Source organism: Vulpes lagopus, chromosome 8 (genome assembly GCF_018345385.1).
Source record: "Vulpes lagopus strain Blue_001 chromosome 8, ASM1834538v1, whole genome shotgun sequence".
Lineage (NCBI taxonomy): Eukaryota > Metazoa > Chordata > Mammalia > Carnivora > Canidae > Vulpes > Vulpes lagopus.
The window spans coordinates 13,305,099-13,332,556 of record NC_054831.1 but is presented as its reverse complement, the minus strand read 5'-3'; the positions used below and the strand labels follow the sequence as shown (position 1 = coordinate 13,332,556).

Genomic DNA, 27,458 nt, shown 5'->3' with positions numbered 1-27,458 from the left:
AAAGATGCCAAGGATTCAGACAGGGAGTATGGGCCACGGCATCCCAAGGTCACAAGGACAGAACGTTCACGATCACAGTTCTTTCTCTTCTCACTGCCCTTTCTCTATACCTGGCAATAGCTCTCAAATGCAATGAGATATATTTAAAAATGAAAAAACAAAACCAAAAAAATCTACTTTCTTTATGCATTTCCCTTTTTCCCTCTCTTTTTTTCCAACACACAGTTTTACATGGTCTCCCCTTCCCAAGTGTTTATTTGAACTTGAATGTCGTTTTTATTCACTTAATGGCATATTCTAGATTTTTTACATTTGTTTTCTAAATTTCATGACCACTTTAAACAAGTAGAATAAAATATCATACCCTAATTTACTAATCTAGTCTCCTAGTTTTGGAGATCATTCCTTCCTTCCACAAACATCACTGAACTCTTTCTTACTGGGTTGTTCTAGGTGATGTGAAATAACATCAGTGAAAAAGGAACAAAAATGTATGCCTTTTTGAGACTTATGCCCTTGTGAAGAGCTGGTTGATAAACACAAAATAAGTAAATTGTGTGTATGTTGAAAAGTGGTATCTGTTATGTGAAAAAAAAAAAAAGCAGGAGAAGGGTGAGGATAAGAGTTGGAGGAAAGAGACCAATTTAATAGAATGGTTAGGATGGGGACCACAGAGATGCTAACATTTGAGAAAATGTTCTTGAGAAAAGACTTCTAGAATAGGACACGGTGGGTGGTTATTGTGGTTCTTCAGATTTTGTGCCATTGTAGAAAATATGAGTATTTTTTAAAGGAGGCTTTTATTAAAAAAAATGAGAATTTTTCCAAAAAATGAGTATTCAGAGTATTTCTTCATGCATTTGGTCTTCCCATCCTCTCCCAAGTCTGACCCATTTGGGGTTATTTTCTTAGAATAGAGTGCCTAAGTATTTTAAAGATCCTGGGCAAAAAACTGCCAAACCAATGTATATTTGTTATAAGAAAAATGAAAATAGAAGGTATGGCACTGGACCAGGAGCTACACAGCTTTATTCTTGTTCTGGAACTAACCCCTAATACTGACTTCCAACATGGCTTTTGGTCAAATTATTTCATTTATTAGGATCTCAGATTTAGCTACTTAACAACCAGAATATTAGACTAGATTGAGAAGTCTCTGTCTCATAATCTCTATCTCTAAATTCCCTAATCTGGAGGTTAATGGGACAAAGATGCACTGATTTACTTTATTTACCCTTTCTTGCCACCCGCAGTATTGATGTTTAGCCATGATACACAGGTACACTTCACGTGTATTTCACATGATGTTCACAATATGCCACAGGCTTAACTCCATCTGAGATACGTACATCCTGAATTCCACTGACCCAAAATGAATGTGGAACTTTCTTATATCACTACAGTCTAGCAAAGAAGTACTTCTTTTCTAGTTTGGAGTGGCATGTACTTGTCAGATACCACACCACTAGGTGCTGTACCAAGGGTTTTAATAAGAATTCTATGAAATTTTATTTCTATTTTATATATCATAGAGCACAGAGAGGCTCAGATCTTTGCCAAAGGTCCTACACATGATAGAAGTAGGACTTCAAATTGCATTTGTCTGACTCTAGAAGTCCATCAGCTAATTTATGAATTGTTTGATGATTTCAGACTTCTTTTTTTCTTTTAGGCACATTTGGACCATCATTCCAAATGTTTGTATGGCATTTCTGCTTCTGTCTTGGAGTCAGACAGACCTGGTTTTGAATTTTAGTGTTAACGGTGAGATTTCAATTAAGTAACTTAGTATCTCTAAATTTCTTTATCTGTCTAAATAACACCAACTTCATAAGAATCTAATAAGACACTCCCTATAAAGCAACTAACATAGGGTATGTACTTAATAAACACTTGCTTTAAAAATCAGTTTTCTCAGCATATTTGAGTCGATGTATAATCCACAGTCACAATAGTTGATAATAACAAGTAGTTTTTCTTGACGCATGAAGTAGAGTTTTGGAGAGATATATTAGCTCTGATTATCAAAGAGGTCTGCTTTAATCAAATTCCTTCTGAATTTATTTGCTATGTTTCATGTATGGTGGTGGGTAGATGAGGATTAGGGGTAGAACAGATGACCCTTAAAAAAAATCCATCTAAATCTGTGATTTCTTGGATTCTGAGAAAGCCAGTGCATTTTACAAACACATAAATGTTTCTCCTACATAGCAATGGCATTTTGGAAATGTTACGCATAGAAAATTATTCTCTCTTCTTTGTTCCTGCCCACACAGTCACTCTCATTAAGAGCTATTTTAATTATGACTACAACGCCTCTTTGTCCAAAAATGAAGCTGAAAGGGCCTGTTGCAAATTCAAAGTCACAGGCTACAACTCTGCTTGTTACGGTAAGGCAGTGGTTCCATTCCCCCCTTAACTATCTAGCCCACAACACAGCTTTCAAGATCCCAGCTCCTCACCCTTGGAGGCTGTCACCATCTACTTCAAAGGTGAAGACTATGAATATCCAGCAAAAGTTTGCTGAGCTGGTGAATTTTTTTCACACGGCAATGCCTCGATTCACATTTTATTAATTTATTGTTTGCTTGTTCAGCTTTTATGCTTCCTATCTCTGCTGTTATGCATTTTGATACAAAAAAGCTGAGCAAGGTCAACATGCTCAAAGGCTTTTATACCATTAGGATGATGCTTCCTAAATGGCAACCTGTTCATTAATTATTAGGGATTGTTATTTAAAATGCAGATTCTTGGGTCCCACATGAGAGCAACTAAATCAGAAATCTCTACGGGGGCCCCCAAATCTATCATTCCACTAGGGTGATGTGGTCCATCAGGGTCCCGACTTCATACAGTCAACTCTGGTAATTGAGGTCACCCTCCAGTTGAAAGAGCAGGGGCATATTGACTATAGGATGGGGTTTTTATTTAGAGTAGGTATTCAATATTTATTTGAATGAGTGTATTTCCTATATCCTTTTTCTGTTAGACATAACATGACACTATGAAAGTTCTAAAAATCTACATACTGGGGCACCTGGGTGGCTTAGTGGTTGAGTGTCTGCCTTAGGCTCAGGTTGTGATCTTGGGATCCTGGGATCAAATGCCACATCAGGTTCCCTGCAGGGAGTGTCCTTCTCCCTTTGCCTGTCTCTGCCTCTCTCTGTGTCTCTGTGTCTCATGAATAAATAAATAAAATCTCTAAAAAAAAATCTAAATACTTTAGAAAAGATTGGGCAATTGTAAAGGGCACCTTAAAATACTATAAGGAAAATATTTCATTTTTTTTCCCTTTCCTCTTCTCTTTAGAGAATCATCAGAATCCATTCAAATCAGGTTACTTACCTCAAATAGCAATTTGGGTTTGGCAATGTAATTTGTCCATCTCTTAAAAGGGCTGATGATTAGATTCTGGCTACAGAGTAATAAGCAGGTAATAAATGGCTCTTCAGATGCAAAATTCTTTTTCTTTCTGGCTATAGAGGTTGATTTAATTACATCGCTAGTTTCTTGCCAGAAAGATGTATGCAACCACAAAAGGTGTTCATTTTGACCCTTAGTCACCACTGGGATGAATTCTGTATTTGTAAGATGATGGTGGTAATTTCACATTCATGGCAGTCTTTATTAAGTTTAGAAGTAATTACGCGTATTATATAAATGTTTAAAATGTAGCATCATAAAATTAAGTGAATTTAGGCAAATTATGTATTGAAAGGTAGCTGGGTAATTTATTGTCCACACCAAGACACTACAAAATGACAGAAGAGGCTATTGGCCAGGCCAACAGGTAGAACATGAGACTCTTCTTGCAACCAGGACATGTGGTCACTCAATATGTTGATATTTTAGAGAAAAAGAGAAAAGGCACTAAACCTATTTTTTCTTTAATGGGGTCACATCTATGTATTCCTTTAAAATGAAATAATTATTTTTTGCGGTATAAAGATAAGTTGAACACAATGAGTTTTACCACTTATACTATAGTCCTGGTAAAGAAGGAAAAATGTTTGGACAAAATAAACAAAGTAAATATAGATATGACTCAGTTTCAGAAATCATGGTACAAGCCAAATAATAATGGATTTGGGGTTTGAGTTTTTAAAATATCATTTGATATTAGACAGTTATTATGTATATAAATATGCATGTATGATATAAAAGAGAATGTCCTATCAAATGCCAGCCATAAATGAGAATCATTTTTCAACTACTTTGTTACTTTGAATTATAGAGCAACCTAAATTGGTATTTAAATTGGAAACAAATCAAAATATTTGGGTTTTTTTTTTGTTTGTTTTTTTAAACTGTGTTGTATGAAGGCAGTTGAACAAACTGTAAAATTAGACTTTCATAAATCACACCTGTGCCTGACCCGGGAACATACATTCTAATTTCCCAGCTATATCTCACAAGTAATTTGTCAAGACATGAATAATGGATGGTACTAAAAACCTTGGTAATATTATGATCGAAATCATTCTTTCTAGGGAAGGCATAAAATCTGGGTTGTAATTCAATGTGATTGAAATTTGTAGGTTCAAACTTAAACTGGGTTCTTTTTTTTAACATTTTTATATGCGAGGGTTTCAGACTTATACTTCTGTGTTTTTATCCACTTACCACCACACATGGTAGGATGATTTTTACTGTAGAGAAGAAGAGGCCACTTTAGACCTGGGACAGTTTTGCATATTTGGAAGCAAGACTGTTAATCTAGGGATTTTGGTGATGCGACAATAAGACAATAAATTTCTTCAAGGTTGTTAATGCGAAACTCAAAACTATTTTGTTTTCACCAGGGTGTTCTATATACATTTTATCCTAATGCCACTTACAAAATAAATGCATTTGACTTGATCTTAATCAACTTTTGTACGTGTACTATCTTTAGTGTTATACATGTAGTGTAAAAAATAAAATGGGTGATCTATTTTGTTCTGGCCATGATAGAAACAAAATTATTATACATAAATAAGATCAGGTCCAATATAGGATGATAATAGAGTTTGATCTCATTCTTCCGCTGCTTGAGGTCACAAAATAAATGTATCTTAACTTATACATTCACTTTTAAAAAGTAACACACAAAATGAAAAGTCCTGTAACCTCCAACAAAACATTATCGGTGAATTAAGAGCCCCATTTTTCAAAACAGAAACAAAATTTTTTCCATTCACACTAATTTTATTAAGAAAGGATTATGGCTTTTCTTTTTAATATGGAGGGAGTTTTTTAGTTACATTTTCCTCAATAATTTTCAGTAATTTAAACTGTGCATGTAGCCCTAATGTGTATCTAAGGAGTTGGTTCTATGGTGAGGAAAGCCATGCTTCTGTGTGAAGGTAATGAATGTATTAGAATCATTCTTTTGCTGCCCAATAAATGATTCAGAATCAGAAAATGTCATTCATCTTCACTTAATTTACATATGCAAAAAAAGCACCCCAAATCATTTATTAAAACACTTATTCTTATTTCTGGGTAAGTTTGAATGCACATTATTATTCTACATATGAGATTCAAACAATGTGTGTAAAGTACAAAGCCATTTTAACTACAAGAAAGGTTTCTTTATCAACGCACATAATATGCAGCTCAAAATTAAACATGAAACACATAAAATTATTTTAACCATAAAGTGAAAAATGGAATTCCTTTTTGTGCAACAGGATACATTTCATTCTAGTTAGATATGTTTCTTCTGGTTAACAAGAGGGCAGCAAGAAATACATTTTAAATCATAGTCAATCCTCCTCTCCCCATAATTTTCTTTGCTATGTTTGGGATCCAAATTGATTAATATCTCCTTTACTTCTCAACATGATGCAGCTTCTATCTTGAATATTTATTTATTTATTTATTTATTTATTTATTTATTTATTTTTATTTATTTATTCATGAGAGGCAGAGACAGAGACAGAGGCAGAGGGAGAAACAGGCTCTTCACAGGCAGCCCAATGTGGGACTTGATCCTGGAATCCTGGGATCACCCTGAGACAAAGACAGATGCTCAACCACTGAGTCACCCAGGTGTCCCAATCTCAAATATTTATAATTTTCTCTTGAATTAGTTGAATGCTATCTATCTGTGTCCAAATGGTGGAAGAGGAAAAAGAGGCAGAGGAAAATAAAAACTTTTTAAATATTATACTCATTTGATCATATTATTTTTTATGTTTACAAAATTTTCCTTAACAAATTAAGCAATATTTTAGTATACACTCTAACAGCCTACTGAATTATTTTTAACTTTGGTATGCATGGAATATTTTCACTGAAGGGTTCCAATAATTTTTTTTAAAGATTTTATCTGTTTATTCACAGAGACACATACAGAAAGAGAGGCAGAGACACAGGCAGAGGGAGAAGCAGGCTCCATGCAGGGAGCCTGACGTGGGACTCGATCCCAGATCCCCAGGGTCAGGCCCTGGACTGAAGGCAGCGCTAAATCACTGAGCCACTTGGGCTGCCCAGTTCCAATAATTTTATTGGATTTACTGTCAAAGTGCTGTGTAGATAAAGAGACCACAATACACTAACACATTGTTTGATAAGATAACACATCTTTTCAGGGTTTAACCCACTGTAATCAGGTTGTGTTCATACCCTTTGAAGATGTTCTGTCACAGAATTGTCAATGAGAGCTACCCTACCACCCAGCTATTGTACTACTAGGTATTTACCCCAAAGATATTGAATGCAGTTATCCGAAGGGGCACCTGCACCCCAATGCTTATAGCAGCAATGTCCACAATAGCTAAACTATGGAAAGAGCCCAGATATCCATTGATAGATGAATGGATAAAGGAAGATGTGGTACACACACACACACACACACACACACACACACAGACACACACGTACACATACAATGGAATACTACTCAGCCATTAAAAAGAGATCTTGCCATTTGCAACAATGTGGTTGGAACTAGAGGGTAGTATGCTAAGCAAAATAAGTCAGTCAGAGAAAGGCAATTATCATATGAACGCACTCATATGTGGAATTTAAGAAGTAAAAGCAAAAAGGATCACAGGGCAAGGGTGGGAAAAATAAAATAAGACAAAATCAGAGAGGGAGATAAACCATGAGAGACTCTTAAGTCTAGGAAACAAACTGAGGGTTGCTGGAGGGTAAGTGGTGGGGTTAGGGGTAACTGGGTAATGGACATTAAGGAGGGCACATGATGTGGTGAGCACTGGGTACTGTAGGCAACTGATGAATCACTGACCTCTACCTCTGAAACTAATAATGTTAACATGAAACTACCTGTTAATTAACTGAATTTCAATAAAATAAAATAATTTAAAAAAAAAAGAACTGCCAATGGGGGATCCCTGGGTGGCTCTGCGCTTTGGCGCCTGCCTTTGGCCCAGGGCGCGATCCTGGAGTCCCGGGATCGAGTCCCACGTCGGGTTCCTGGCATGGAGCCTGCTTCTCCCTCCTCCTGTGTCTCTGCCTCTCTCTCTCTCTGTGTCTATCATAAATAATAAATAAATAAATCTTTAAAAAAAAAAAAAAAAAGAACTGCCAATGACTCTGATGACCAAACCCAGTGGGCCCTTCCTTATGTGATACTTCTTCGGCATTTTATACCATTAACTAATGCTTGCTATGGACTCTTTAATTCTGAAAAAACAATTTCTTCTTGTTTTCTTCATCTCCCTGTCCACTCCACCTCCCAAGTAGGGCCCTCTTTACCAGTTCCTTAAGTGGGAGTTCAGCCCAAGGACTTTCCCCTCAGCTCCAGCCAAGTCCCCATGGCATTTCTGGTAAACTCTTCTAGGCTCAAAGCTTCTACTTTCAAATCCAGAGCAACTGCCCACCTCTTCCTCTTGCACTGGGACCTGCCTATTTATCTCCTTCTTGGGCATCTGTCTCTATATGCATGTTGACCAGTGACATTATTTTATTTGCTACATTCATCCCTACTTGAACAATCTTTACTTTCTTCTGGGCATCTTATCTCAATTACTGGCCTATCTAGCTAATAGCCCAACACAAATAAGTGGGAGTAACAGCCACCATACCTCTCCCTTTCTTTCTGTTCAGTCACCAACTTCTGTCAATCCCATTACTTTAATGGCCTTTACTATCATTACTATCACACTGCCATATGTTAGTGTAGGGCTTTAACACCGCTGGGCTACTCAAATAAATAGTCTTCCATCTCTTGAACTTCTCTTCAGTTTTACTCATTCCCCCATACAAGCAAACCAATACATTCTCTGGTCTGTGTTTTTTTTTTTTTAAGGATTTTATTTATTTATTCATGAGACACAGAGAGACGCAGAGACAGGCAGAAGGAGAAGCAGGCTCCCTGCAGTGAGCCTGATGCAGGACTCGATCCCAGGACCCTGGGATCATGATCTGAGCCAAAGGCAGATGTTCAACCACTGAACCACCCAGGTGTACCTCTCTGGCCTGCTTAGCTAATTTTTTCTAATATGTGAACCTGACCTCATTTCTCTCTTTTACCGTAACACTCCAAGGATACTCGTCAGATTGCACTGTAAAAATCTGATCACAGGTCTGGTATTTCTTGCCTGAAGGTGAGCTCCCTGAAGGTGAGGACTATGTTTCATCTATTTGGTGACAACCACTTAGTAAGTGCTATGTTGTTGAAAAATAAACCCAGTCCAACCTTTCATGCAGTGGACAGGTCCTTCACTGCATACACTTTGCATGTGATCCATAGTAACAGTATAAATCAGTGGGAGAAGAATTTTCTACGTGAAGAATTTAACCCTTTGTAAAGACAGGGTAATCAGCTTCACCCAACTGAACTGAGTAGGAGTTTCTGTGTATATCCAAAGGAGTAGCTTGTTTAAGCCACTGAGTTCATTTTTCCTCCTTGGATGAGAGAAAATAATAATCCAATAATTAGGTAAGGGGTTGAGAGGAGAAATTTAAGGGCTGGAAAAAAGTGCTACTCTGAACTTCATGAGCACTGTTATTTACTACAAATTTTGAAATTAACCTTGTGTATACTTGCATTTTGCTGCATGAGGATAAATCCATAGAACAACCACATGTGGGTGTATCTGGGATCATGTCCTAGTATTCCAAGAGGTTTACCCTCTGGATAAAGATAGACACTTTTGATAAGTAATGGTAAGAGGTTTGTCCATGAAAAGAAAGAAAAGAAAATTTCTTTGATCTTTTGGGAGCTTTAATATTCCTTTTCTCTTCAACACCATCTGCCTTAATGAAAATCATATCAGGTTTTACCTAATAGATTGTTTTACTTGAGCTTTCTCTTCTCCCTAGTTTGTGATGATCTCATTCCCTCAGATTCACATCAGCATTTCTCAAAGATGGTTTTCAAGAGACTTGGGGGAAAATGGACAGAATTTCTCCATGGTCAAACAAACATGGTAAATACCGCGTGTCATATTCCTTTCTAAAGTAGTCTTCATGGATATTGTGTGTGTGTGTGTGTGTGTGTGTGTATGTGTGTGTGTTCTGTGGATATCCTGCTGACCCAGCTTTCTGCAAAACATTCTGTGCCTATGTGAAATTGGTGTCTACTCTCATCTTAACCATTTGTTCTGCTAATTTTTAATGTGGATTTTCTACCAAAGCCTAAGGATTTCCACATTTATTGTCTGCTTTAAGTCTGATATTTATTTCCTATTCAGTCTTGGGTCTTATATTTTTTTTTCCTAGAGAATGCCACTATTTCTGGTCTAGAACCTGCTTAAAATCTAAACTTTTCCTTGTCCCAACCTAATACTGTCTGGATGAAGACAGTATATAATCCGTGTGTGTGTGTGTGTGTGTGCCCGTGCGTGAGTGTGTTCATGTGTGTATTTATATGTAGAAGTAAGTGTAGGGGTGCCTGGTGATGGTTCATTCGGTTAAGCATCCAACTCTTTTTTATTTATTTATTTTTTTAAGCATCCAACTCTTGATCTCAGCTCAGCTCTTGATTTCGGGTTGGGAGTTCAGGCTCCACATTGGGCACGGAGCCTACTTTTATTAAAAAAGTAAATGTAGGCATAGTCTGCTTCTACTCTTACTTATTCTTTCAATTTTAATTTTTGCAAAAATTTAATTTTTGCTTCTGTTCTAACATTTCCATAACTCTTAACATCACCAAGTGTTTTATGTCTTGATGAAAGTGAGGTTTGGATTCTTGAATTCATGATTTACCTCTTGCTTCATCATTATTCTATTCCTGCAGCAGATGGGTTTCCAGAAATTGCAGAGGGCTTTGTTGGCAGAGTAACTTGCTATACTTTAGTACTTTGTCAGTATTTCTCTCAGCTAGTCAGCTGAAGTGGTCCCTAGACCCTTGCTGCCTGTTGGGCCACTGTATCATTCTCAATTCTCTGTTTTCATCTTCTTTGTTAAGAGAGACCAAACTGGGAGCTTAGTTTTAATTAGTGTTCTGAGCTTCTGGCTTTATATTATTCTTTTGTGTATATTAAAATGAAAACTTTACTATAGAAGTTTTGCTTAAGAAGTCTGCATCCTGTTTATAGATTCCTTTAATTGCTTCCCAATCCCCAGTGGGAGGGGTAGTACTTGTTTTATCACGGAAGTGTTTGATTTTTTTTTTCTGGTTGTAGATGTTGATTTTAAGCCACTTATGAGAATCAGATAAAGACACTGCTCCCCAGTTGTTATATTCCAACTGTTTTCATATCACTGTTATATTTATTTTTAGAAACACAGTCTTGGAATTATTAATATGCTTATTTGAAGATAAAGAAACTGAGGCAGAAAAGTTAAACATATATCAAAAGGAAGGACATATTCCATGATAAACAGTGGAAATATCCTCATCAGGTCTGGCTCTTAAATGTGTTTAAACACATTTCTCAAAGGGTTAGAGATAGTCAAGTTGGTAAGGGCATAGAGCATAGGGTTCAGAGAGACCAGGGCCTTAATTACGGCTCTGTGTAAAGTAGGACAAGTCAATCACTCAGAATCTGTTTTCTAGGCTGTAAAATGAGTAGTAAGATCTATCACACAGAGGGTGCAAAATTATATGTATATGTACATGTTGCTCAACTATGGTTTGATGTTAATTTATCATAATTTTATGAAGCGCTTTAATGGATATGAAATAAGCCTATACTCTGGTGTGGGGGAATATTAGACTTATATTGAATCGACAGGGAAGAGAATTAATAACAGATAAAACAGAAAAGGGACAGACTGTTCATTTTATTTAAACTCCTATTAAAAATATAAAGTCATTCCAGATTAAAAGAAGAAAAGAATGCTCACTGCCTTTCAAACAGAGCTGAGAATTGTCAAGGTAGTGAGAGATAATTCAAAATCAGTATTGAACTGGATGTGTTTAAATTAGATTCATGCCAGGATGCTGCCTAGCAACCACAGAATTTGTCCTCACCACCCCGAGGGGAGCCACAGGGCACTTAGTGCAGAGAGGACCACAAAGGTTGCTTAGTGCAATAAAGCAGAGGCTGTAAGGGAGGCACGTGTTTCTACAAAACATCAATGAATTCATTTCAGTGCTGGCTTAAACTGATTTCAAAAATCCAGCCAATGTTTCTCCAAGTGTGGGCCACTATTTGCATCAGAGTTACCTGGACAGAATGAGTGGGATTGTCAGGGAGGACACTGAGAGACTGAGTCCTTCCAGAGGGCAGCTGTAGTAGAGCACCATCTGGGCACTTAGCATCATGGTGAAGAGGCTAGAGGCCACTGTGGTTGGACGGTAGGGATGGGGAAGCTGGATCTGTTTATTTCCAGCTGAGGATGCTGAACACTTGCTTTATGTTTCTATGAAAGCTTCCTCATCATTACAAGGTGCTGCTGCGGTAGCAACATTGGTTTATAATTACTGCAACTACAAGGGCTTAGAAGTGTATCTGGCACAGAAAAAGTCGTCAATAAAGGTTAGCTGCTATTACCTATTGTGGTTAAGACTCCTTGCCAGCATAACTCTCTGGGATTGTTTCTCAGTCTTAACCCAGCTCTCTGGTGACTTCTTCCTTTTTATCTGCCGTCTCCAGGCTTCACTATTCATGTTCTATTATCATCACATGATATTTGTAACTGGGGTTTCTCTTCTTTCTATCCTATAAGTACAGGCATCCCTTTAGTCCCATCTTGAAAACCAAGCAAACTATGGCAGTTTCCACAGCTAGTGATACAGAAAAATTATCAGGGAATAAAATAGTTTCTTCTCGGGCTTCCTCTTCTTTCTTTCCTTTTCCTTTTTCTCCTTTAGATCCAAGCAGCTGAGGAAAACATAATGTTTGTTCACGTCACCCAGACAAATGGCCTGTCCTGAAGCTTGTACCATAGAAGTTGGGCAGAAACCTGGGATGTACAGTAAAAGACATTGTATTTGACTTCTCCTTGGAGCAGTTCTTAGGAGGAAGGAGAAGCCAAGGAGGGAAGTGAGAAAAGCAGGAAAAATCCCAGGTTGCAAGCAGTTGAAAGGTAGGAACACAGGTAAAGGTGAGCAATTTCGCCCCAGGAGGAAGAGCAAGGCAAAGGCAAATTTTGTGGTCAACATGTTCTCCCCTGAAGTTGACATTCTCAGAAACTACAGAAATACGGCAGTCAACCTGGCCATCTGAAGTCATGGTGCAGAAGTTTATGAAAGCAACAACAAACTAACGGCTTCTAAGAACCCTAGAATATCTTTACATGTTTCCAGAATTGTACTGGCCTTCTTTTAAGGTTACCCTTCCCCTGGAAAAGTAGCTACACTTTACACTTTGGTTGGATCCAGAGATTGGGGGTGGAGTTTCTGAACTGGTCCTGAGATTTAGGATTTGAGGGGACTAGCCCCACCTCAAAGGCATGCCAGATAATAAAGCAAGCAAGTGTGAAGAGGCAAGGGCTGCAGCAGGCTGGCCACCAAATCCAAGGTCTCAGAGCTTCAGGTACCGAGGCCCCTGGAAGACAGCTAAGAACCCCTGGTTCATGTGACAGCAATGTATCACAACTAAAGCAGACTGCTGAAAGCCTGGAAATAGTATTTGTCTATTTGTCTAGTATTTGTAGTATTTGTCTTTCTACCCGATTCACACAGAAAGAGGTAAATACGGTCATGAAGTGAAAAGTCCCTGAAATTGTGGAAGTGTTTATTAATCCACAGTCGTTCTATTCCAAGTGATTATAAATGACTATATCAGATGAGCTTCTATGATATTCAGACAAGCCCAGCAGGTAGAATCATAAAGCAAAATACAGAGGGGATTTTGATCATTCTGTAAGATATTTTTGTTATCAAAGTAAAATAATAATAATAGAAAAAGAATCTGATGTAGTCTTAAAGGCAACTAACTAATGACTCAAGGAATAAAGTTGGACTTTAACTTTTGGAGACAATTTTAGGAGAAAGACTTGGGTTGCTTCCAATTCTGGCAGCATTTTAAGATATATTTTATTTTTTTCCAAAACATTTTTAATTACATTTTAGATACACTTATAACACAAGAATACCAAATATCTCTCCTTTCCCTTTACAATCCCACACTTGTGACATCACCAATGTTATAAGTTTATTATACATTTTTAATACTTTTCTAGGCTTATATAAATAAGCCATATTTATGTATATACTTATGGGTTTTATACCTTCTAGATAACATATTATATATTACGCAACTTACATGTCTTTCTTGACAATTGTATCATGGGCATCCAAGCTAATACATTTATGTATATGTAATTTTTATTGGTCATATACACATATATTTTTAAATATTTTATTTATTTATTTGAAAGAGAGACTGAGAGAGGGAGTGAGAGCACAAGTAGGATATGGGGGCAGGAGGCAGAGGGAGAGGGAGAAGCAGACTCCCCACGGAGCACGAAGCCCCACAGGGGCTTAATCCTAGGACCCTGAGATCATGACTTCAGCCAAAAGCAGACGCTTAACCAACTGAGCCACTCAGGTACCCCTATTGGTTATATATTATTATAAAGTATAAATGTGCCAAAATTTATTCTAAGTGTAAAGTGTAGCTACTTTACACTCTTATCAAGTGATGTTGCAAATTGTCCAGTGCATCAATAATCATGGTTGTAATTATATTTTATGCTCTAGTGTTTTTTTCATATATACTACTTTTTATATATACTACTCAATAGATACATTAGAATTACATCTCAAAAAGTTATACACATGCAAAAATTATAAGCACTGTGTGATAATGTTTATTTCCTATATCCCTGCTGACACTAAATAATATTCACCTAAAAATTTTTCTTCATACAAGTATCACACATAATTTTTGTTTTACTTTATATTTTCAAGACTATAAGTGAATCTTGGCAACTTTCTGTGTCCCGTGGCCAAAGGCACTTACTCTTTTGAGTAAGACAGTAACTGTCTGCTCCTGCCTTTTGCTCATATTTTCTTCGGTTATTTATCTTATTATTAATTCGTAGGGTTTTGAAAGTTAGGAATATGTGCATGTGTGGCAAAAAGGTATGAGTTGCAAATAATTGCTCTGATTAAAGATTTTCTTTTGGCTTTATTTATGGCATCATTCATCATGTAAAAATTAAATATTTTTATTTGCTTAAATCTGTCCATATCCCCTAAACTTCTAAATAAAAATGTTTTCCTATGGTTTTAATACTTTTGTTTTTAAAATTTAAATTGTTTTTTGACCTGGAATTCATTTTTGTATTAATGTGAGATAGAAGCCTAACTTTATTTCCATCCAGAATGAATAACCTAGTGGTATTCATGAAATTACTTTCTCTTGTGAGATATTTGAGAATTTGAAGTTCCATGTTTGTCATTTATTAAGAAACCATATTTAGTTGGATATGTTTCTAGATATTGTTTCATTTCAGTGATTTATTTGTTTCTTCCAGAAGATAGAAAAATTTGGAGAGTGTCACGATTTTTTAAAGCTAGCATTTGTCTAATACCAAAGAGAGGAAAGAAAACTAGAGCCAATTTCACTCATGAATATAAATGCAAAAGTATGAAATAAAATATTAGCGATTTGAATGGAGTAGAATATTAAAAGCAGTAATACAATTTGAACAAGAAAGTTACACCAGAAATACAAATATGGGTCCACAGGACAGAAACCTTAATTCTATTACAGAGCTAAATTCAAATGATAAAGCTATTTTATTGATAGGCTGCATATGGATTTCATACTATAGGGTAGCCAAATCTTTAGAAGCACTTAAAAAGCCGAAGAAAACCCTTCCTAGACATATATTTTACGCCAGTGTCATTAATACCAAATTTCATAAAGCATCAAAGAAGCTAAAGGCCTCCTCCTAAAATCAAAATTAAGACAGGATGTCCAATATGAGCATTATTACTCAACATTGTTTCAAAGATACCAGAAAATAAAACAAAGAAAGAAAAAATAAAATTTTAATTGGTTGCAGATGATATGACTACATACTTAAAAATCAAATAATCATAAATGGTGTCTTTTTATCTGCAAAAAAATAGGATAAAAATGAAAACAAAAATTAACATTACAAAAGAACTATTAGGATAAGGAAGTTTAGTGAGCTCTAGTTATACCTATTCAAAAATCAGTAGCTCTTCAAAAATATCAGCAATAAACAGTAAGAAAGGGAATTTGTTTTAAAAATTTCTCACATTTGCAACAGAACTATAAAGTACCTGGACAGAGATTTAACAAGTGAACGATCTTTATATAAAAGAGCAATATTTTAAGGAAGAACACTCAGGAAGAACTGGTTCAGTATACCCAGTTAGGAATTCAATATCGTAAATGTTTCAGATCCTAAATTAACACCTATTTATGTATTTACTGAAAAACTTTTGCAGACCTTATCTCAGCAATTCTGATTTTCTTCCGTAAAAAATGATTTGCCAGCTCTTTTTAAAACTGTGATGCCTGACCAGATATTAAAACTTCCTCTAAGGTGACTGTAAACAAAATTTTATGGTACTGACGTCACATTTAATATTTTTATCAGTGAATATGAAAATAGTATACTCAGATAACATTGGGATATCTGTACTTTTGAACCTGTACTTTTTCCTTTCTTTAACTCCTTAGACGGTAGTGAAATTTAAGGTGAATTTTGGGAAATGAATATGGAATTGGAAGAAACAACTCGTAAATTTATGGCAAAAGATTTGGACTGAAATAGTATAACATAAAGTATATATGATTAATACAGGCTGATATTAATACATATGCTAATAAAGCTAGCTCATATTCATGCACATATGTTTAAGAGCTGAGAAAGAGCTTTGCTATGGTATGTAGCTTTGATTAAATCCTAACTGGGATATGCCATTTTCTCTCAGGATTCTGTTTGATAGGTGCTAAATTTTCTCATTCCATTTTCTGTAAAGGAAGGACTAGCTTCATTTATTCATTCAACAAATATCTTCTAAGTAGCTGCCCTAAAGCATCCTATAGTCTGATTAGAAGAAGCATCAGTTTTGTTGGCTTCTCTTACACCATCTGAATGTAAGCACTGCTATACCAACAGATTTTTATCATAGCCACAGGGCTTTACCATGAATTATTTCCAAAGTCAGTTTTTGAATAAAAAAAAATGTATCTCTTAAAATAGACACTCTGTTATCCAAAATTCTCACATCCTATGGCCTCTCCAACAACTCCATCTAAAATAAAATTAAATAAAATTAAATCTTTCCTTTAGGTATACAGAAATATTCCTCGAGGTGAAGATTGTAAGTGAAGTAAAAACAAAAGAAAAAAAGTCCAAAACTTGAATAGTCACCAGATAATGAAAAATGATTAACAGGAAAATGCAGAGAATCTACAGGTGACGCCAGCTGAAAGACATCAATCAATCATAGCATCTGGAATTCTCTACTGAAAAGTAGAGGAAGACAATAGTAATAGGAAGTTGTATTGAGCACTGCTAGGGGAAAACAAAGTTTTATAAAGTAAAGGATTGGAAGCACACATTTACCTCTTTCACCAGTAAATTTTCCGCTTTGTGCTCTGCATCTTCCGGTACCGTTGAGTACAATGTTCGGATATCCCAAGACACCGTGGCTGTCTGGGAAGAACAATGAAAAGAAACTAAGTTCTCCAACTTAGAAGCACAGAACAGACCATTATACCAAAAACACAATAGAAAAGTGCCTTAGATCTTAGTATCTTACAGTAAAAGAAGACAGAGAAACTTTCAATCTCTAGAACAGGAGAGCCAACCCTCCGTTAGCTTGCCAACTGCTAGCATCATTACAATTATGGTTTATCAGTAAAACTATCATTTGAGGCTATTTCATTTCACTGCAGAAAACAAAACTTGGGGAATCTGTATATTTTCACTAGCTTATTTCTATTGTATCTTTTGTTGTAATCCTAAAATAAATTTGAAGTGAAAGAGAAAACGACAGGGCCAATTTAGGACTTATTATTTAGATTTTACATTTTTGATTCCTTTTGAATTGCCTCTTTCAAGTTGCTTCTTTTATGTTGTACACTCTGTTAGAAGATGAACATAAGCTCTATTGAAAGTTTGAAGCAAAAGATTATTGCTAGATTTCAATTATCTGGAGAGAACTTGTTTCCTCTTTGGATAGATAATTCTCAGATACACAGTGTCACCTGCTTGGTGTTTCTAGAGAACATTACATATTATAATCTACTGGCAAGGCTAGGGATTTTTCTCTCTAAAACAATTTTATATAGTTCAGCCATTATTTTATTATTTTATTTTATTTAATTTTATTTTTTTAAGATTTATTTATTTATTTATGATAGACACACAGAGAGAGAGAGAGAGGCAGAGACACAGGAGGAGGGAGAAGCAGGCTCCATGCTGGGAGCCCGACGTGGGACTCGATCCCAGGACTCCAGGATCGCACCCTGGGCCAAAGGCAGGCGCCAAACCGCTGAGCCACCCAGGGATCCCCTCAGCCATTATTTTATAATACATTTTTATATAAAAATATTATTCCTCTTTCTCATTATCTTGTGTAGTCTCTTATTAGTTCCTTGCCTTTAAAAAATAATAGTTACTCTAAAATACTCTGTCTACTGGAGAGTAGAGTAACATGACTCAAATGTAAACTCCTTTGTAGCTATACCTAGTGCTCCACTAAGATCACTGTTCTGTGGTATAATACAATCAGGTGAATACTGAGCTGGTTTAAGAATTTTTTTTTTTCCCTTAATGGTGAGTTTCTGGTATATGGACTCAGGTTTCCAGTAATAATGATCACATAGCCACTTGATCCATGATGTCATATAGTAAATAAAGCTAGATTCCCCAAATACATAATACATAGGCAATGTGTGAGATTGGAAATTCATTCAGGTTGGGATTATAGAAATAAATCATGTGTATAACTATGCGTATAATGGATATCAGTGATTCCTGATGACTTCTAGTTATGAAATAATGTTGATTCTTAATAAGATAACTGAGTCTGAATCACTCTCATGTAGCCATGTGATAAATCTAAAATGTAGCATTACAAGTTGCATGGAGTTATTTCACATTTGCACAGAATACACCAAGTACAAGAAAAGGGATACATGTATAATAAATGCTTATGACATGCTGTTGATCTCAGTTATATTTTGTTATGATACTGGAGAATTTGGCTGAAAAAGTAAGCCTCCATAAAGTTTCGACTTTAAGAACTGTGACACTTCTACTTATGTTTTATTTCTTGAATGTGTCTCCATTGAAGCAAAGATAAATTGATCAAATAAGAAGAGAAGTATGCAGTCATATTTGTTAAGGGTATTAATATGGTTACAAAGAACTTCTTTTCTGAGAATTAGATGCTTTCAGACCACTACAAATTGCCTTGGCCACAACAGACTTCCTGTTTCTCTTTTTACAAACCTTCTGGTTGACAATTAGTAGAGCTCGATTGCATGAAACAGATCCGAGGCAGCACTGGAACTCAGCCTAGCTCCTCTTTTGGTGGTAGAATTTTATAAGGGGCTTACTGTCCCGAGATTAGGCATTTGGAAATAAAAACTGTCATTTTATTTATGAAATAAGGCATGCAGGCCTGTGTTTGCAATTTCAAGTCCATGATATTCAGACTTCTTCAACTACTGCCCCGTCGCTTTCTGGTTCCTTCCACACTTTAGTGGGTAGTCTGTGTGGCTTTGTCACAGCCACCATTCTGCTGGCTAAAGTGACCACAGAAAGACTTCATTCCAAGCACATCAGGGCCATTTCTCAATTGGCCAAAGTCCACTGGTCAAAGTCTTTTAAAAAGTCTGCTTTTCCTTCCCCGGGGCTGAGCAAAAGCCTCCTCTGACAGTACTGCAGATCCCAGCTGCTTAAAAAGGAGAACAAAAATGATGCTGTTTATAGACATCAGTCTGAAGCTTGAGAATTCAACAAGCCTTATAGTTGACTATTTACAAACATCTCATGGTCAATTCTAACCTAAGCATGTGTTTAAAAGTGATCTTCACCTAAAGTTCTCAGATTAAAACAGGATATGGCCTATATTCTAGTAGAGCAGACACTTACACTACATTAGCTGCTTAAAAACACTTTATATCACATTCAGAAGAGTATTGATTTAGTTTTTTTTAAACTATGTGAAAATATCACTTTCATACTTTCATTGTGCTCACCTTCTCAATGATTCCCTCTTCATTCATTCATTCATTCATTCATTATTGTTTTAAATTTGAATATAGTTGATGCACAATGTTACATTAGTTTCAGGTGTACAACATAATGACTTGACAACTCTACACGTTATGCTATGTTCGCCATAACTACCATTTGTCACCATACTGCACTGTTACAATACCATTGATTATATTCTCTATGCTGTACCTTTTATTTCCATTGAGTTATGCACTGTGCTTTAAGGGAAGGTCTTTCTTGTTTTGCTGAAGTTAAAGTGTTTGGGAAATGCACAATAAGTGAGCAGTTGCCCATAACCGGACAGTTGTCATCATTCAGCCAAGTCAAGCATTGAGACTTAGCTATCACAGTATTTAAAAATCTAAGTAGGGGGGCCCCTGGATGGGGTGGTTGGTTAATCGTCCAACTCCTGGTTTTGGCTCAGATTGTGAGGTCAGCCCTGTATGGCATGTTGGGCTCCATGCTTAGTACGGAGTCTGCTTAAGACTCTGTCTCCCTCTGCCCTCCCATCCTGCTCTGTCTTTCTCTCTCAAGTAAACAAATTAAAAAAAATTAAAGGGATCCCTGGGTGGCGCAGCGGTTTGGCGCCTGCCTTTGGCCCGGGGCGCGATCCTGGAGACCCGGGATCGAATCCCACGTCGGGCTCCCGGTGCATGGAGCCTGCTTCTCCCTCTGCCTATGTCTCTGCTTCTCTCTCTCTCACTGTGTGCCTATCATAAAATAAATAAAATTTAAAAAAAAAAAAAAAATTAAAATAAGACTATAATAGGGAAGTTTGGGGACTTGGTTCAAGATTTCTTACTCTTGGATTGGCAAACCATTGAGCAAGTCATTTCATTTCCTTTCTTTCTTTCTTTCTTTCTTTCTTTCTTTCTTTCTTTCTTTCTTTCTTCTTCCTTCCTTCCTTCCTTCCTTCCTTCCTTCCTTCCTTCCTTTCTTTCTTTCTTCTTTCTTTCTTTCTTTCTTTCTTTCTTTCTTTCTTTCTTTCTTTCTTTTTCTTTCTTTCTCTTCTCTCTTTTTTTTTCTTTCTTTCTTTCTTTCTTTCTTTCTTTCTTTCTTTCTTTCTTTCTTTCTTTCTTTCTTTCTTTCTTTCTTTCTTTCTTTCTTTCTTTCTTTCTTTCTTTCTTTCTCTTCTCTCTTTTTTTTTTTTTGATTCATTTTTCCAGGCTCCAAAATGTGTCTTACTTCCTCTACGGAGGTAAAGACAATACATTTTCCATATGGAAAAATGTGAACATTCATAGAGTACAGTGCTCCAACAATATACTTATTGCACCAGGACCTTCTCTTGGTAAATACTCAAGAGGCTGTGGTCTGAGCTCACTTTCCAGGAAGGCATAGAAAAGAAGCCTGCTTGGTGTGAGGCCTGCAGACATGGCCCCGTGACGAGCAAGGGCCCAAGACATGAGCCAACCCACTTACAGCCAACCCGCCATGCATCTTCCCATATGGCTGCTCACATTCCTTCTTCCATACTGGACTCATTCCTGCATAAGCCTCATCCAGACTCCTCCTCCTCTCAGAAAGTCCTTTATTTTCCTTACTTTTCCCTAACCTCAGGCTTCGTATAGGTGCCAGCTTCTTCTGAAAATCTTCTCTAATTCATCCAACACATATTTTCTTTTCTCTGAACTATAAAATTTACTGTCTGTATCATACATAAAGTCTGCAGCTTCACTCTAGAATATTTTAGATTCAAAGCTTTGCTAATGATTAATTCAGCATATATATATGTTTGTGGTATATAAGCAAGCCACTTAAATCTGCTTTGGAAATAAAAAATAACAATAAATGAAATGTTTTCCCATGGTATTTATTATTTCTTTAGTATAGTTGTTTATTTATTTTAAAGAATGAAGTACTTAAATACAGACATGTATTAAAATATTTTTGCACCCTATCTCTGACCACCTATACTTCTCTTAATGCGTAGAAAAATCTTTTCTTAAAAATATAACAATGCTATTTAGGCACGATTGACATGCCATAAAGTTCACCCTTTTAAAGTGTAGAATTCAGTGATTTTATATATATTCACAGGTAATGCAACCATCACCATTATTTAACTTTAGAATATTTTCATCATGTCCAAAAGAAACTCCATATTTACTAGTAGTTACTTCCCATTCTTCTTTCTTCTGAGGCCTTGGAAACTACTAACTTTCTATGGATTTGTCTATGATTTCAGTTGGAATCATTCTATACATGGTCTTCTGTGACTGGCTTCTTGTACATAGCATAGCGGTCTTAAGTTTTGTCCATGTTGTAGTATGAATCAGTATTTCAATCATTTTTAATGGCTGAATAATATTCCATGGTGAGAAAAGACGACACTCTGTTTATTCATTCATCTGCTGACAGACATTTACACTGCTTCCAATTTGGGCTCTTATGAATAATGCTGCTATGAATATTCATGTACAAGCCTTTATGTGCACTTTATGTGTATATATTCCTAAATCGATCCAGCCCAGAGAAGTTCCCACTTATACATACTCAACTGAAATAAGCACTCTAGGATTCCTCACTGCCATATCAATTTTCTGATGGCACTCACTGTGGGATTCAGGGAGTTAATAGTTCCCCTAAGTGTGTACCTTATCTTTCTAAGAAGCAGCTGGCCAAAAGCATGCTGTGTAGACAGAAATGCTAATAGCAAGTCAAAGTGCTCGTGTTTGATTTCTGCCCTTACAGGTACTCTACATCCTGGAACAAGGGCCTTTGTAAATCTCAGTCTCATTAGCTTTTAAGCGAGAGGAATATTAGTACTTAGAAATAACCTAGTTTGACAAAGATTATCACTTAGCTTTTAAATTGCAATTACAATGATCTTGCATGAATACTGTGAGTCATTTAAAGCCTACTTTTCAGGCTCAGAAGCCAAGGACTAAAAGGAGGTTGAGAGTCCTATAAAAATGTTAAGCTGTGTCGCAGTAAAGCAAGAAGAAGAAGAAGAAGAGAAAAAAAAAAAAAGACCACAAATGACTCAGGGCCTTTCTGCTTTTCAATTTAAAAGGTGTTGAGGCCTTTCTGCCTCCTCTCATCAAAATGATCCATGTGGTTGAGTCTGGAAGTCCCCATATACCAGTTGCTTTTTATAACTAAAAACATACTGTGGAAAGAACAAGCCATTGGTATGTTAAGAATTCATGATTCACTCAGTCATCATGGTAAGCCAGTGAAAACTACAGGATGCACAGGGGAACCCTGAGACACTAATTCTGAACTACTGAGATGAAGAGGGGATTTGAGAAGATCATGTAACTCTTCTGGCAGGCGACTTCCCATCCTCAACATAGATTTTTGACTCTGAAACTGGTACTGTCTGATGTCAAAAGCATAATCTTTCAAGTGTAAGCACTGCTTCTTGTTCATACTGGTGCCCTTGATAGACGCAGCTAACCTCACAGAAGGTGGGCCATGAAGCCGAACTGAAATGGAGCAGTTTTACTGGGGTGGGCAGTCTTGAAATGCAGGTGTGATCAGATGACCTTCCACAGCGTGCTAGCTTTCAGACTTCTGAACTTTCTTGTTTAAGATTTGGATGTCCAGAGGTGATTGCACTTCAGGCTTTCTGTATCTATTATTCAGAGAGAAACTCATTGCTGGTTTTTTCATTTTTTGTTCTGCTATTTTTCTTTTTATCAGTCTCTCCTCAAACTGAATCACTCAATGTGATTCACTGTGTCCTTGAAACCATTCCTTAGTTTTCGTTTTTCTTCCTTACTCTCCTTGCCTATTTTACAAAGCCACAATTTGGTGACTAAGTTCCTTGCTTTTTGGTCTTAAGTTTCTATTACTAACTGCTTCAAAAAGAAAGATGAGAAAAGCAAGAGTGGCAAATACAATGAGTGAAGAGGCGCATGTTTTTGAAATGAATGAGTTACAAAATGCATCTAGACTGCTTATTCTTACTGATTCATTATGATGCAAGTAGTCCCAAAGATCACACTGCCTGCTCCCAGAACCCACGCACTTCATGTGCCAAGACAAAGCAAGATGCATCTACCTCAGCCCCTTAACCGGGAAGAAGATGGTTTTAATTCAACGTTCTGGGATCTTCACTGAAAGCCCACGAGCCTGACATTGCATTGTGCACTTGAAATAGAGATACAGACTGATTTCTCCCATGCCAAGTAACATCCATATTAGGGCACACACTCCTGAAGGGTTACAGAGAGGAAATGAGCTCTTGGTGATAGCAACTATGTGGCAGGCACTGTACCAGCAGAACAAGCTCCTGGAGAAGGGGATTCTGATTTTAATGCTGTTATCTAAAGGTGACATGTTGCATTGTGTTGAAGAGGAAAGTATATTAATAATCACATTCCTCATCATCCGGCAAAACAAATTACTTCATCGTCTTTATACTCAAATTTCATTTCGGAATGGCCTTTGGTTCCTAAAGGACCACAAAGGATTCAAGTTATGTTCTAAAATAATAACTTACCTGTTTCTGAAGGATAATTCATGAAATAAAGATTCATTTTCCACCTGCTTTGTGTCAAGTGCCACTCTAGCTGCTGGGGGTCTCCTGATGATCAAAAGAGAAGACATCCCTGTCCTGCTAGAGGGTACACCCTAATGGTGAGGAACAAGTGACAGAGGAAAGAAAAAGCAAACTGAGATCTTTCTATATAATGATCGTGCTGTAAAGAGAAGCGAGCAGGGTGGTGTCGTAGAGAAACACGGTATGGTTGGAATCATGGATGTTTCTTCAGAGCGATGGCACATGAACTGAACTGTGAATGAAAGACGGACCAGTTGTGCAAGAGAGCAGACTGGCCCTTACAGAGGGGACAAGCTTGGCAAGTTCAGGGAACAGGGAGAGTGCTAGGCATCCATGCAGTGGCCACAGAAAACAGGGTGAGGAGATAAAGGCTCAGAGGTCATCAGGCACCAGGTGATGGGGACAATGGTGAGAAGCTGGTTTTGACTCTGAAGGCAATGGGAAACCACTGGAAAGTTTAAGCTAGAGTTGTGGCATTCATGATCTGATCTGTATTTCTACAGCTTCCTTTAAATGAGGGCAAAGGAGGAAGCAGGAAGACTGGTTAAAGGCTACTTTTGAGGATGTAGGCAAAAAAGGCTGGGATGGTCTGGGTCAGCAGGGTGAATAGGGAGAAGCAGCTCTATAGGAGTCTTGTCTCGGTAAAAAACGATCTCTAAGTTGTATCAAATAGCAACTGAAATTCCTGTTTCTTGATATTTCTTAGCTAGAAGAAGCCAGGATTCTTAATCAGCTTTATTTTTCATCCATATTAGGGCACACACTCCTTAAATACAGGGCTTTTGCTTTTCTTGTCAGCCTCACTTGTCTGGGAAGTACTGTTCTATATTCAGCCCCTCGTGGGTGCTGAATAAATATTGATTAAACAAACCAAGTAATGAATCATGTCTGCCACAAGTGGGGGTGCTTGGTAACATGGAAATATGGAAGTGAGCTGGAGTCTCCCATCCATAAGGACACAACTGGGCTTGGGACATTTGGAGGGAGGGTGGGAGGTTTAGAGTTGGTCCTCTATCTCCAATTCTGTGATGCCCTGGAGATGGGAGTGGTCACTCTATCACTATATCCCACTGAGAGAGCAGAGACTGTCCACACATATCCCAGAGAACCCTTACTCATTACTCAAAGATGAGCCTGGGAAATGATACTCTAGCCAGGGGGGCAGGGGGCTTCCTGTTGGTGGGCAACACTTTTGACATGTAACATGGGCTGTGGATGTAGAAGACTGTGGCAGAGGGCATTTCAGGAAGGGTCATTACTCCATGTAGAAGGAGATGAAAAAAAAAAAAACCCAAATGAACCCAGTTTCATTCATTATGGCAGGGCTGCTCCAACTTTTTCTGTAAAGGGTAGGGTAGTAAATCATTTAGGGCCCTCTCTCTCTGCTGCAGTCCTACAGTGTGTCATGAAAGCAGCCACTGACAATAGATAAAAGAAGGGGCATCACTGTGTTCAAATAAAACTTCATTTATGGATATTGAAATCTGATTTCATGTAATTTTTATGGTTACAAAATCTTTTTTCTTCAATGATTTACCCCATTCTGTGTAGAAAATAAAACAAGGTAGTTTTAAAAAGAAAACCAACATCATAAAAATCATTTCTTGTTCATGGGACAGATAAAAATAGGCAGCAGGTCACCCATGGGTCATGGCTTGTCAACCCTTGACCTGTAGAGTAGAAAAGAGGGGAAACAATCTATCTGAACGTTGTTCGAAAACTGACAACTTCATATGGTAATAATATTGAAAACTCCCTTTTGTTTGTCAGATGCTGGAGACAAATGACAATTTAGCTGTCTGTATGACAGGACATTTTCTGATAATAGGGCCTAGGTGGCATCCAGTCTCTCTTGAGCACCTGCTGATTGGGAGCTATTCTTCCGGCTAGTGTCCTAGCTCCCTCCACATCCTGTTTTATGTTCTCCATGCAGAGGTCAGATGAGCTTTCAATAACATACACCAAGTCAGTTTTTCTCATTCTTGAAGCGGTCCAGTGACTTGCCACTTGCCACCTGCATGTGTAATAAGATGCAAGTGTCTTATCTTGTCCTTGCCAGACCTTGTCTCTGACCACTCTCTCTGTCAGAGCTGTCTGGGGCCTTTGTGGCAGCTTCCTTCAGCCTGAGACACTCCTTCCTTCCTTAGGTTCTAGCATGGTTGGTCTTCCCTGGGAATTCTGAACCAGGCCCTGTTTCATTTTCTTCACAGAACTGGTCTTTATCCCAAGATCTAGCTAGTTAATTTGTTTCCTTACTTGCTTGATTCATCTGACTGAAAGGTAAGGTCCACTAAACCCAGGCAACTTCTGTGTAATCACCGCGGCTTCCCCATTCTGAGACTAAGGCCTAACATTCGGTATTACACATTATATATTCGCTGAATGAAAAGGAAGGAAATGATCTGAGGGGGGAGAGAATGTCATGTTTAAGACTGTGCTGGTATTTTACCCATTGAGAATGAAGAGGCCTGTGATGACAGCGGTAGGGTTTGGGTGGGGGAGGAAGATAATGATCTTGAGATGGACCAAAGACTAGATTTTGGAGAGAGCCTTGAGCAATGGCAAGGTGTTTTTCCTTCATTTTGAAGGCCATGGGGGTAGCCACAGAAGGAGTTTAAACAAGCACAAAAGGGAAGAATTCAGTGTATTTGCTGGAATGTTCACTTCTGGAAAATAAGGAAGTATGCATGCCAGTATGTGCTCTGTTTACACCATTAAGGATGGCAAAGGTCCTAGAGCAATCAGACAATCTTTAACTTAAATCGTTGTGGAAAGATGCCAAAAAATGAATTCAAATTCAGTGAGATTGTCACATATCATCTGCATGCCTCTGCTCTCTTCCTGAGTTGGGGGACTTTGGAGGAGCTTTTGTCATACTTCTGGAAGGCACAGTAGAAGTGAAGGTCTATGAGTCTCAAGGATTTTTGTATTGGTTGACAGAAAGAGTCTGTCTGTAAAGGTTTGCCTTCAGTCTGAAAAAGCGAGGGTGTGGAAATAAAAAAAATAAAATGTGGCTCAACTTTGTGTTTGCAGCTCAAGCCCCGGTGGTCCAACCACGGAAATGACATGTCTGCACCATATAAGCCTCTCTTAAAGTGTGTCAAATAGCAAAGTCGGAGTCATTTAAAAATCTGCAAAACAAATCAGAAGAATTTCTTCGTTCCTTCCCACGAATCTCTCTCTCTCTGTTCTTCCATCATTCTCTATGTATACTTGGAACAGAAAATGGTTAACTTCCGTAGACCTTCTTTTTTAAAAATCCGTGGAGGAAGGTGAAAATAATTAACCTTTAGAAACCAGAAGCCAGATCTTCCCCCAAGGTAAAAGGGCACGGAGGTGTGAGGCTCTTTGAGGAAGTGTGTGCACGGGGCCCCAGCAACTCAACAGA

The 27,458-nt window shown here is 37.4% G+C and overlaps 1 protein-coding gene across 14 annotated transcripts in view; it reads right to left on the bottom strand.

Annotated features, from left to right (window-relative positions):
* Positions 1 to 27,458, bottom strand: part of DOCK10 (dedicator of cytokinesis 10) — a 260,880-nt gene that overhangs the window by 118,819 nt on the left and 114,603 nt on the right. For all 14 annotated transcript variants that reach the window (XM_041766384.1, XM_041766383.1, XM_041766388.1 and 11 more), the window contains exon 3: positions 16,897 to 16,986. In XM_041766384.1, the coding sequence (XP_041622318.1) occupies positions 16,897 to 16,986 (90 nt within the window). The remainder of the gene's footprint in view (positions 1 to 16,896; positions 16,987 to 27,458) is intronic.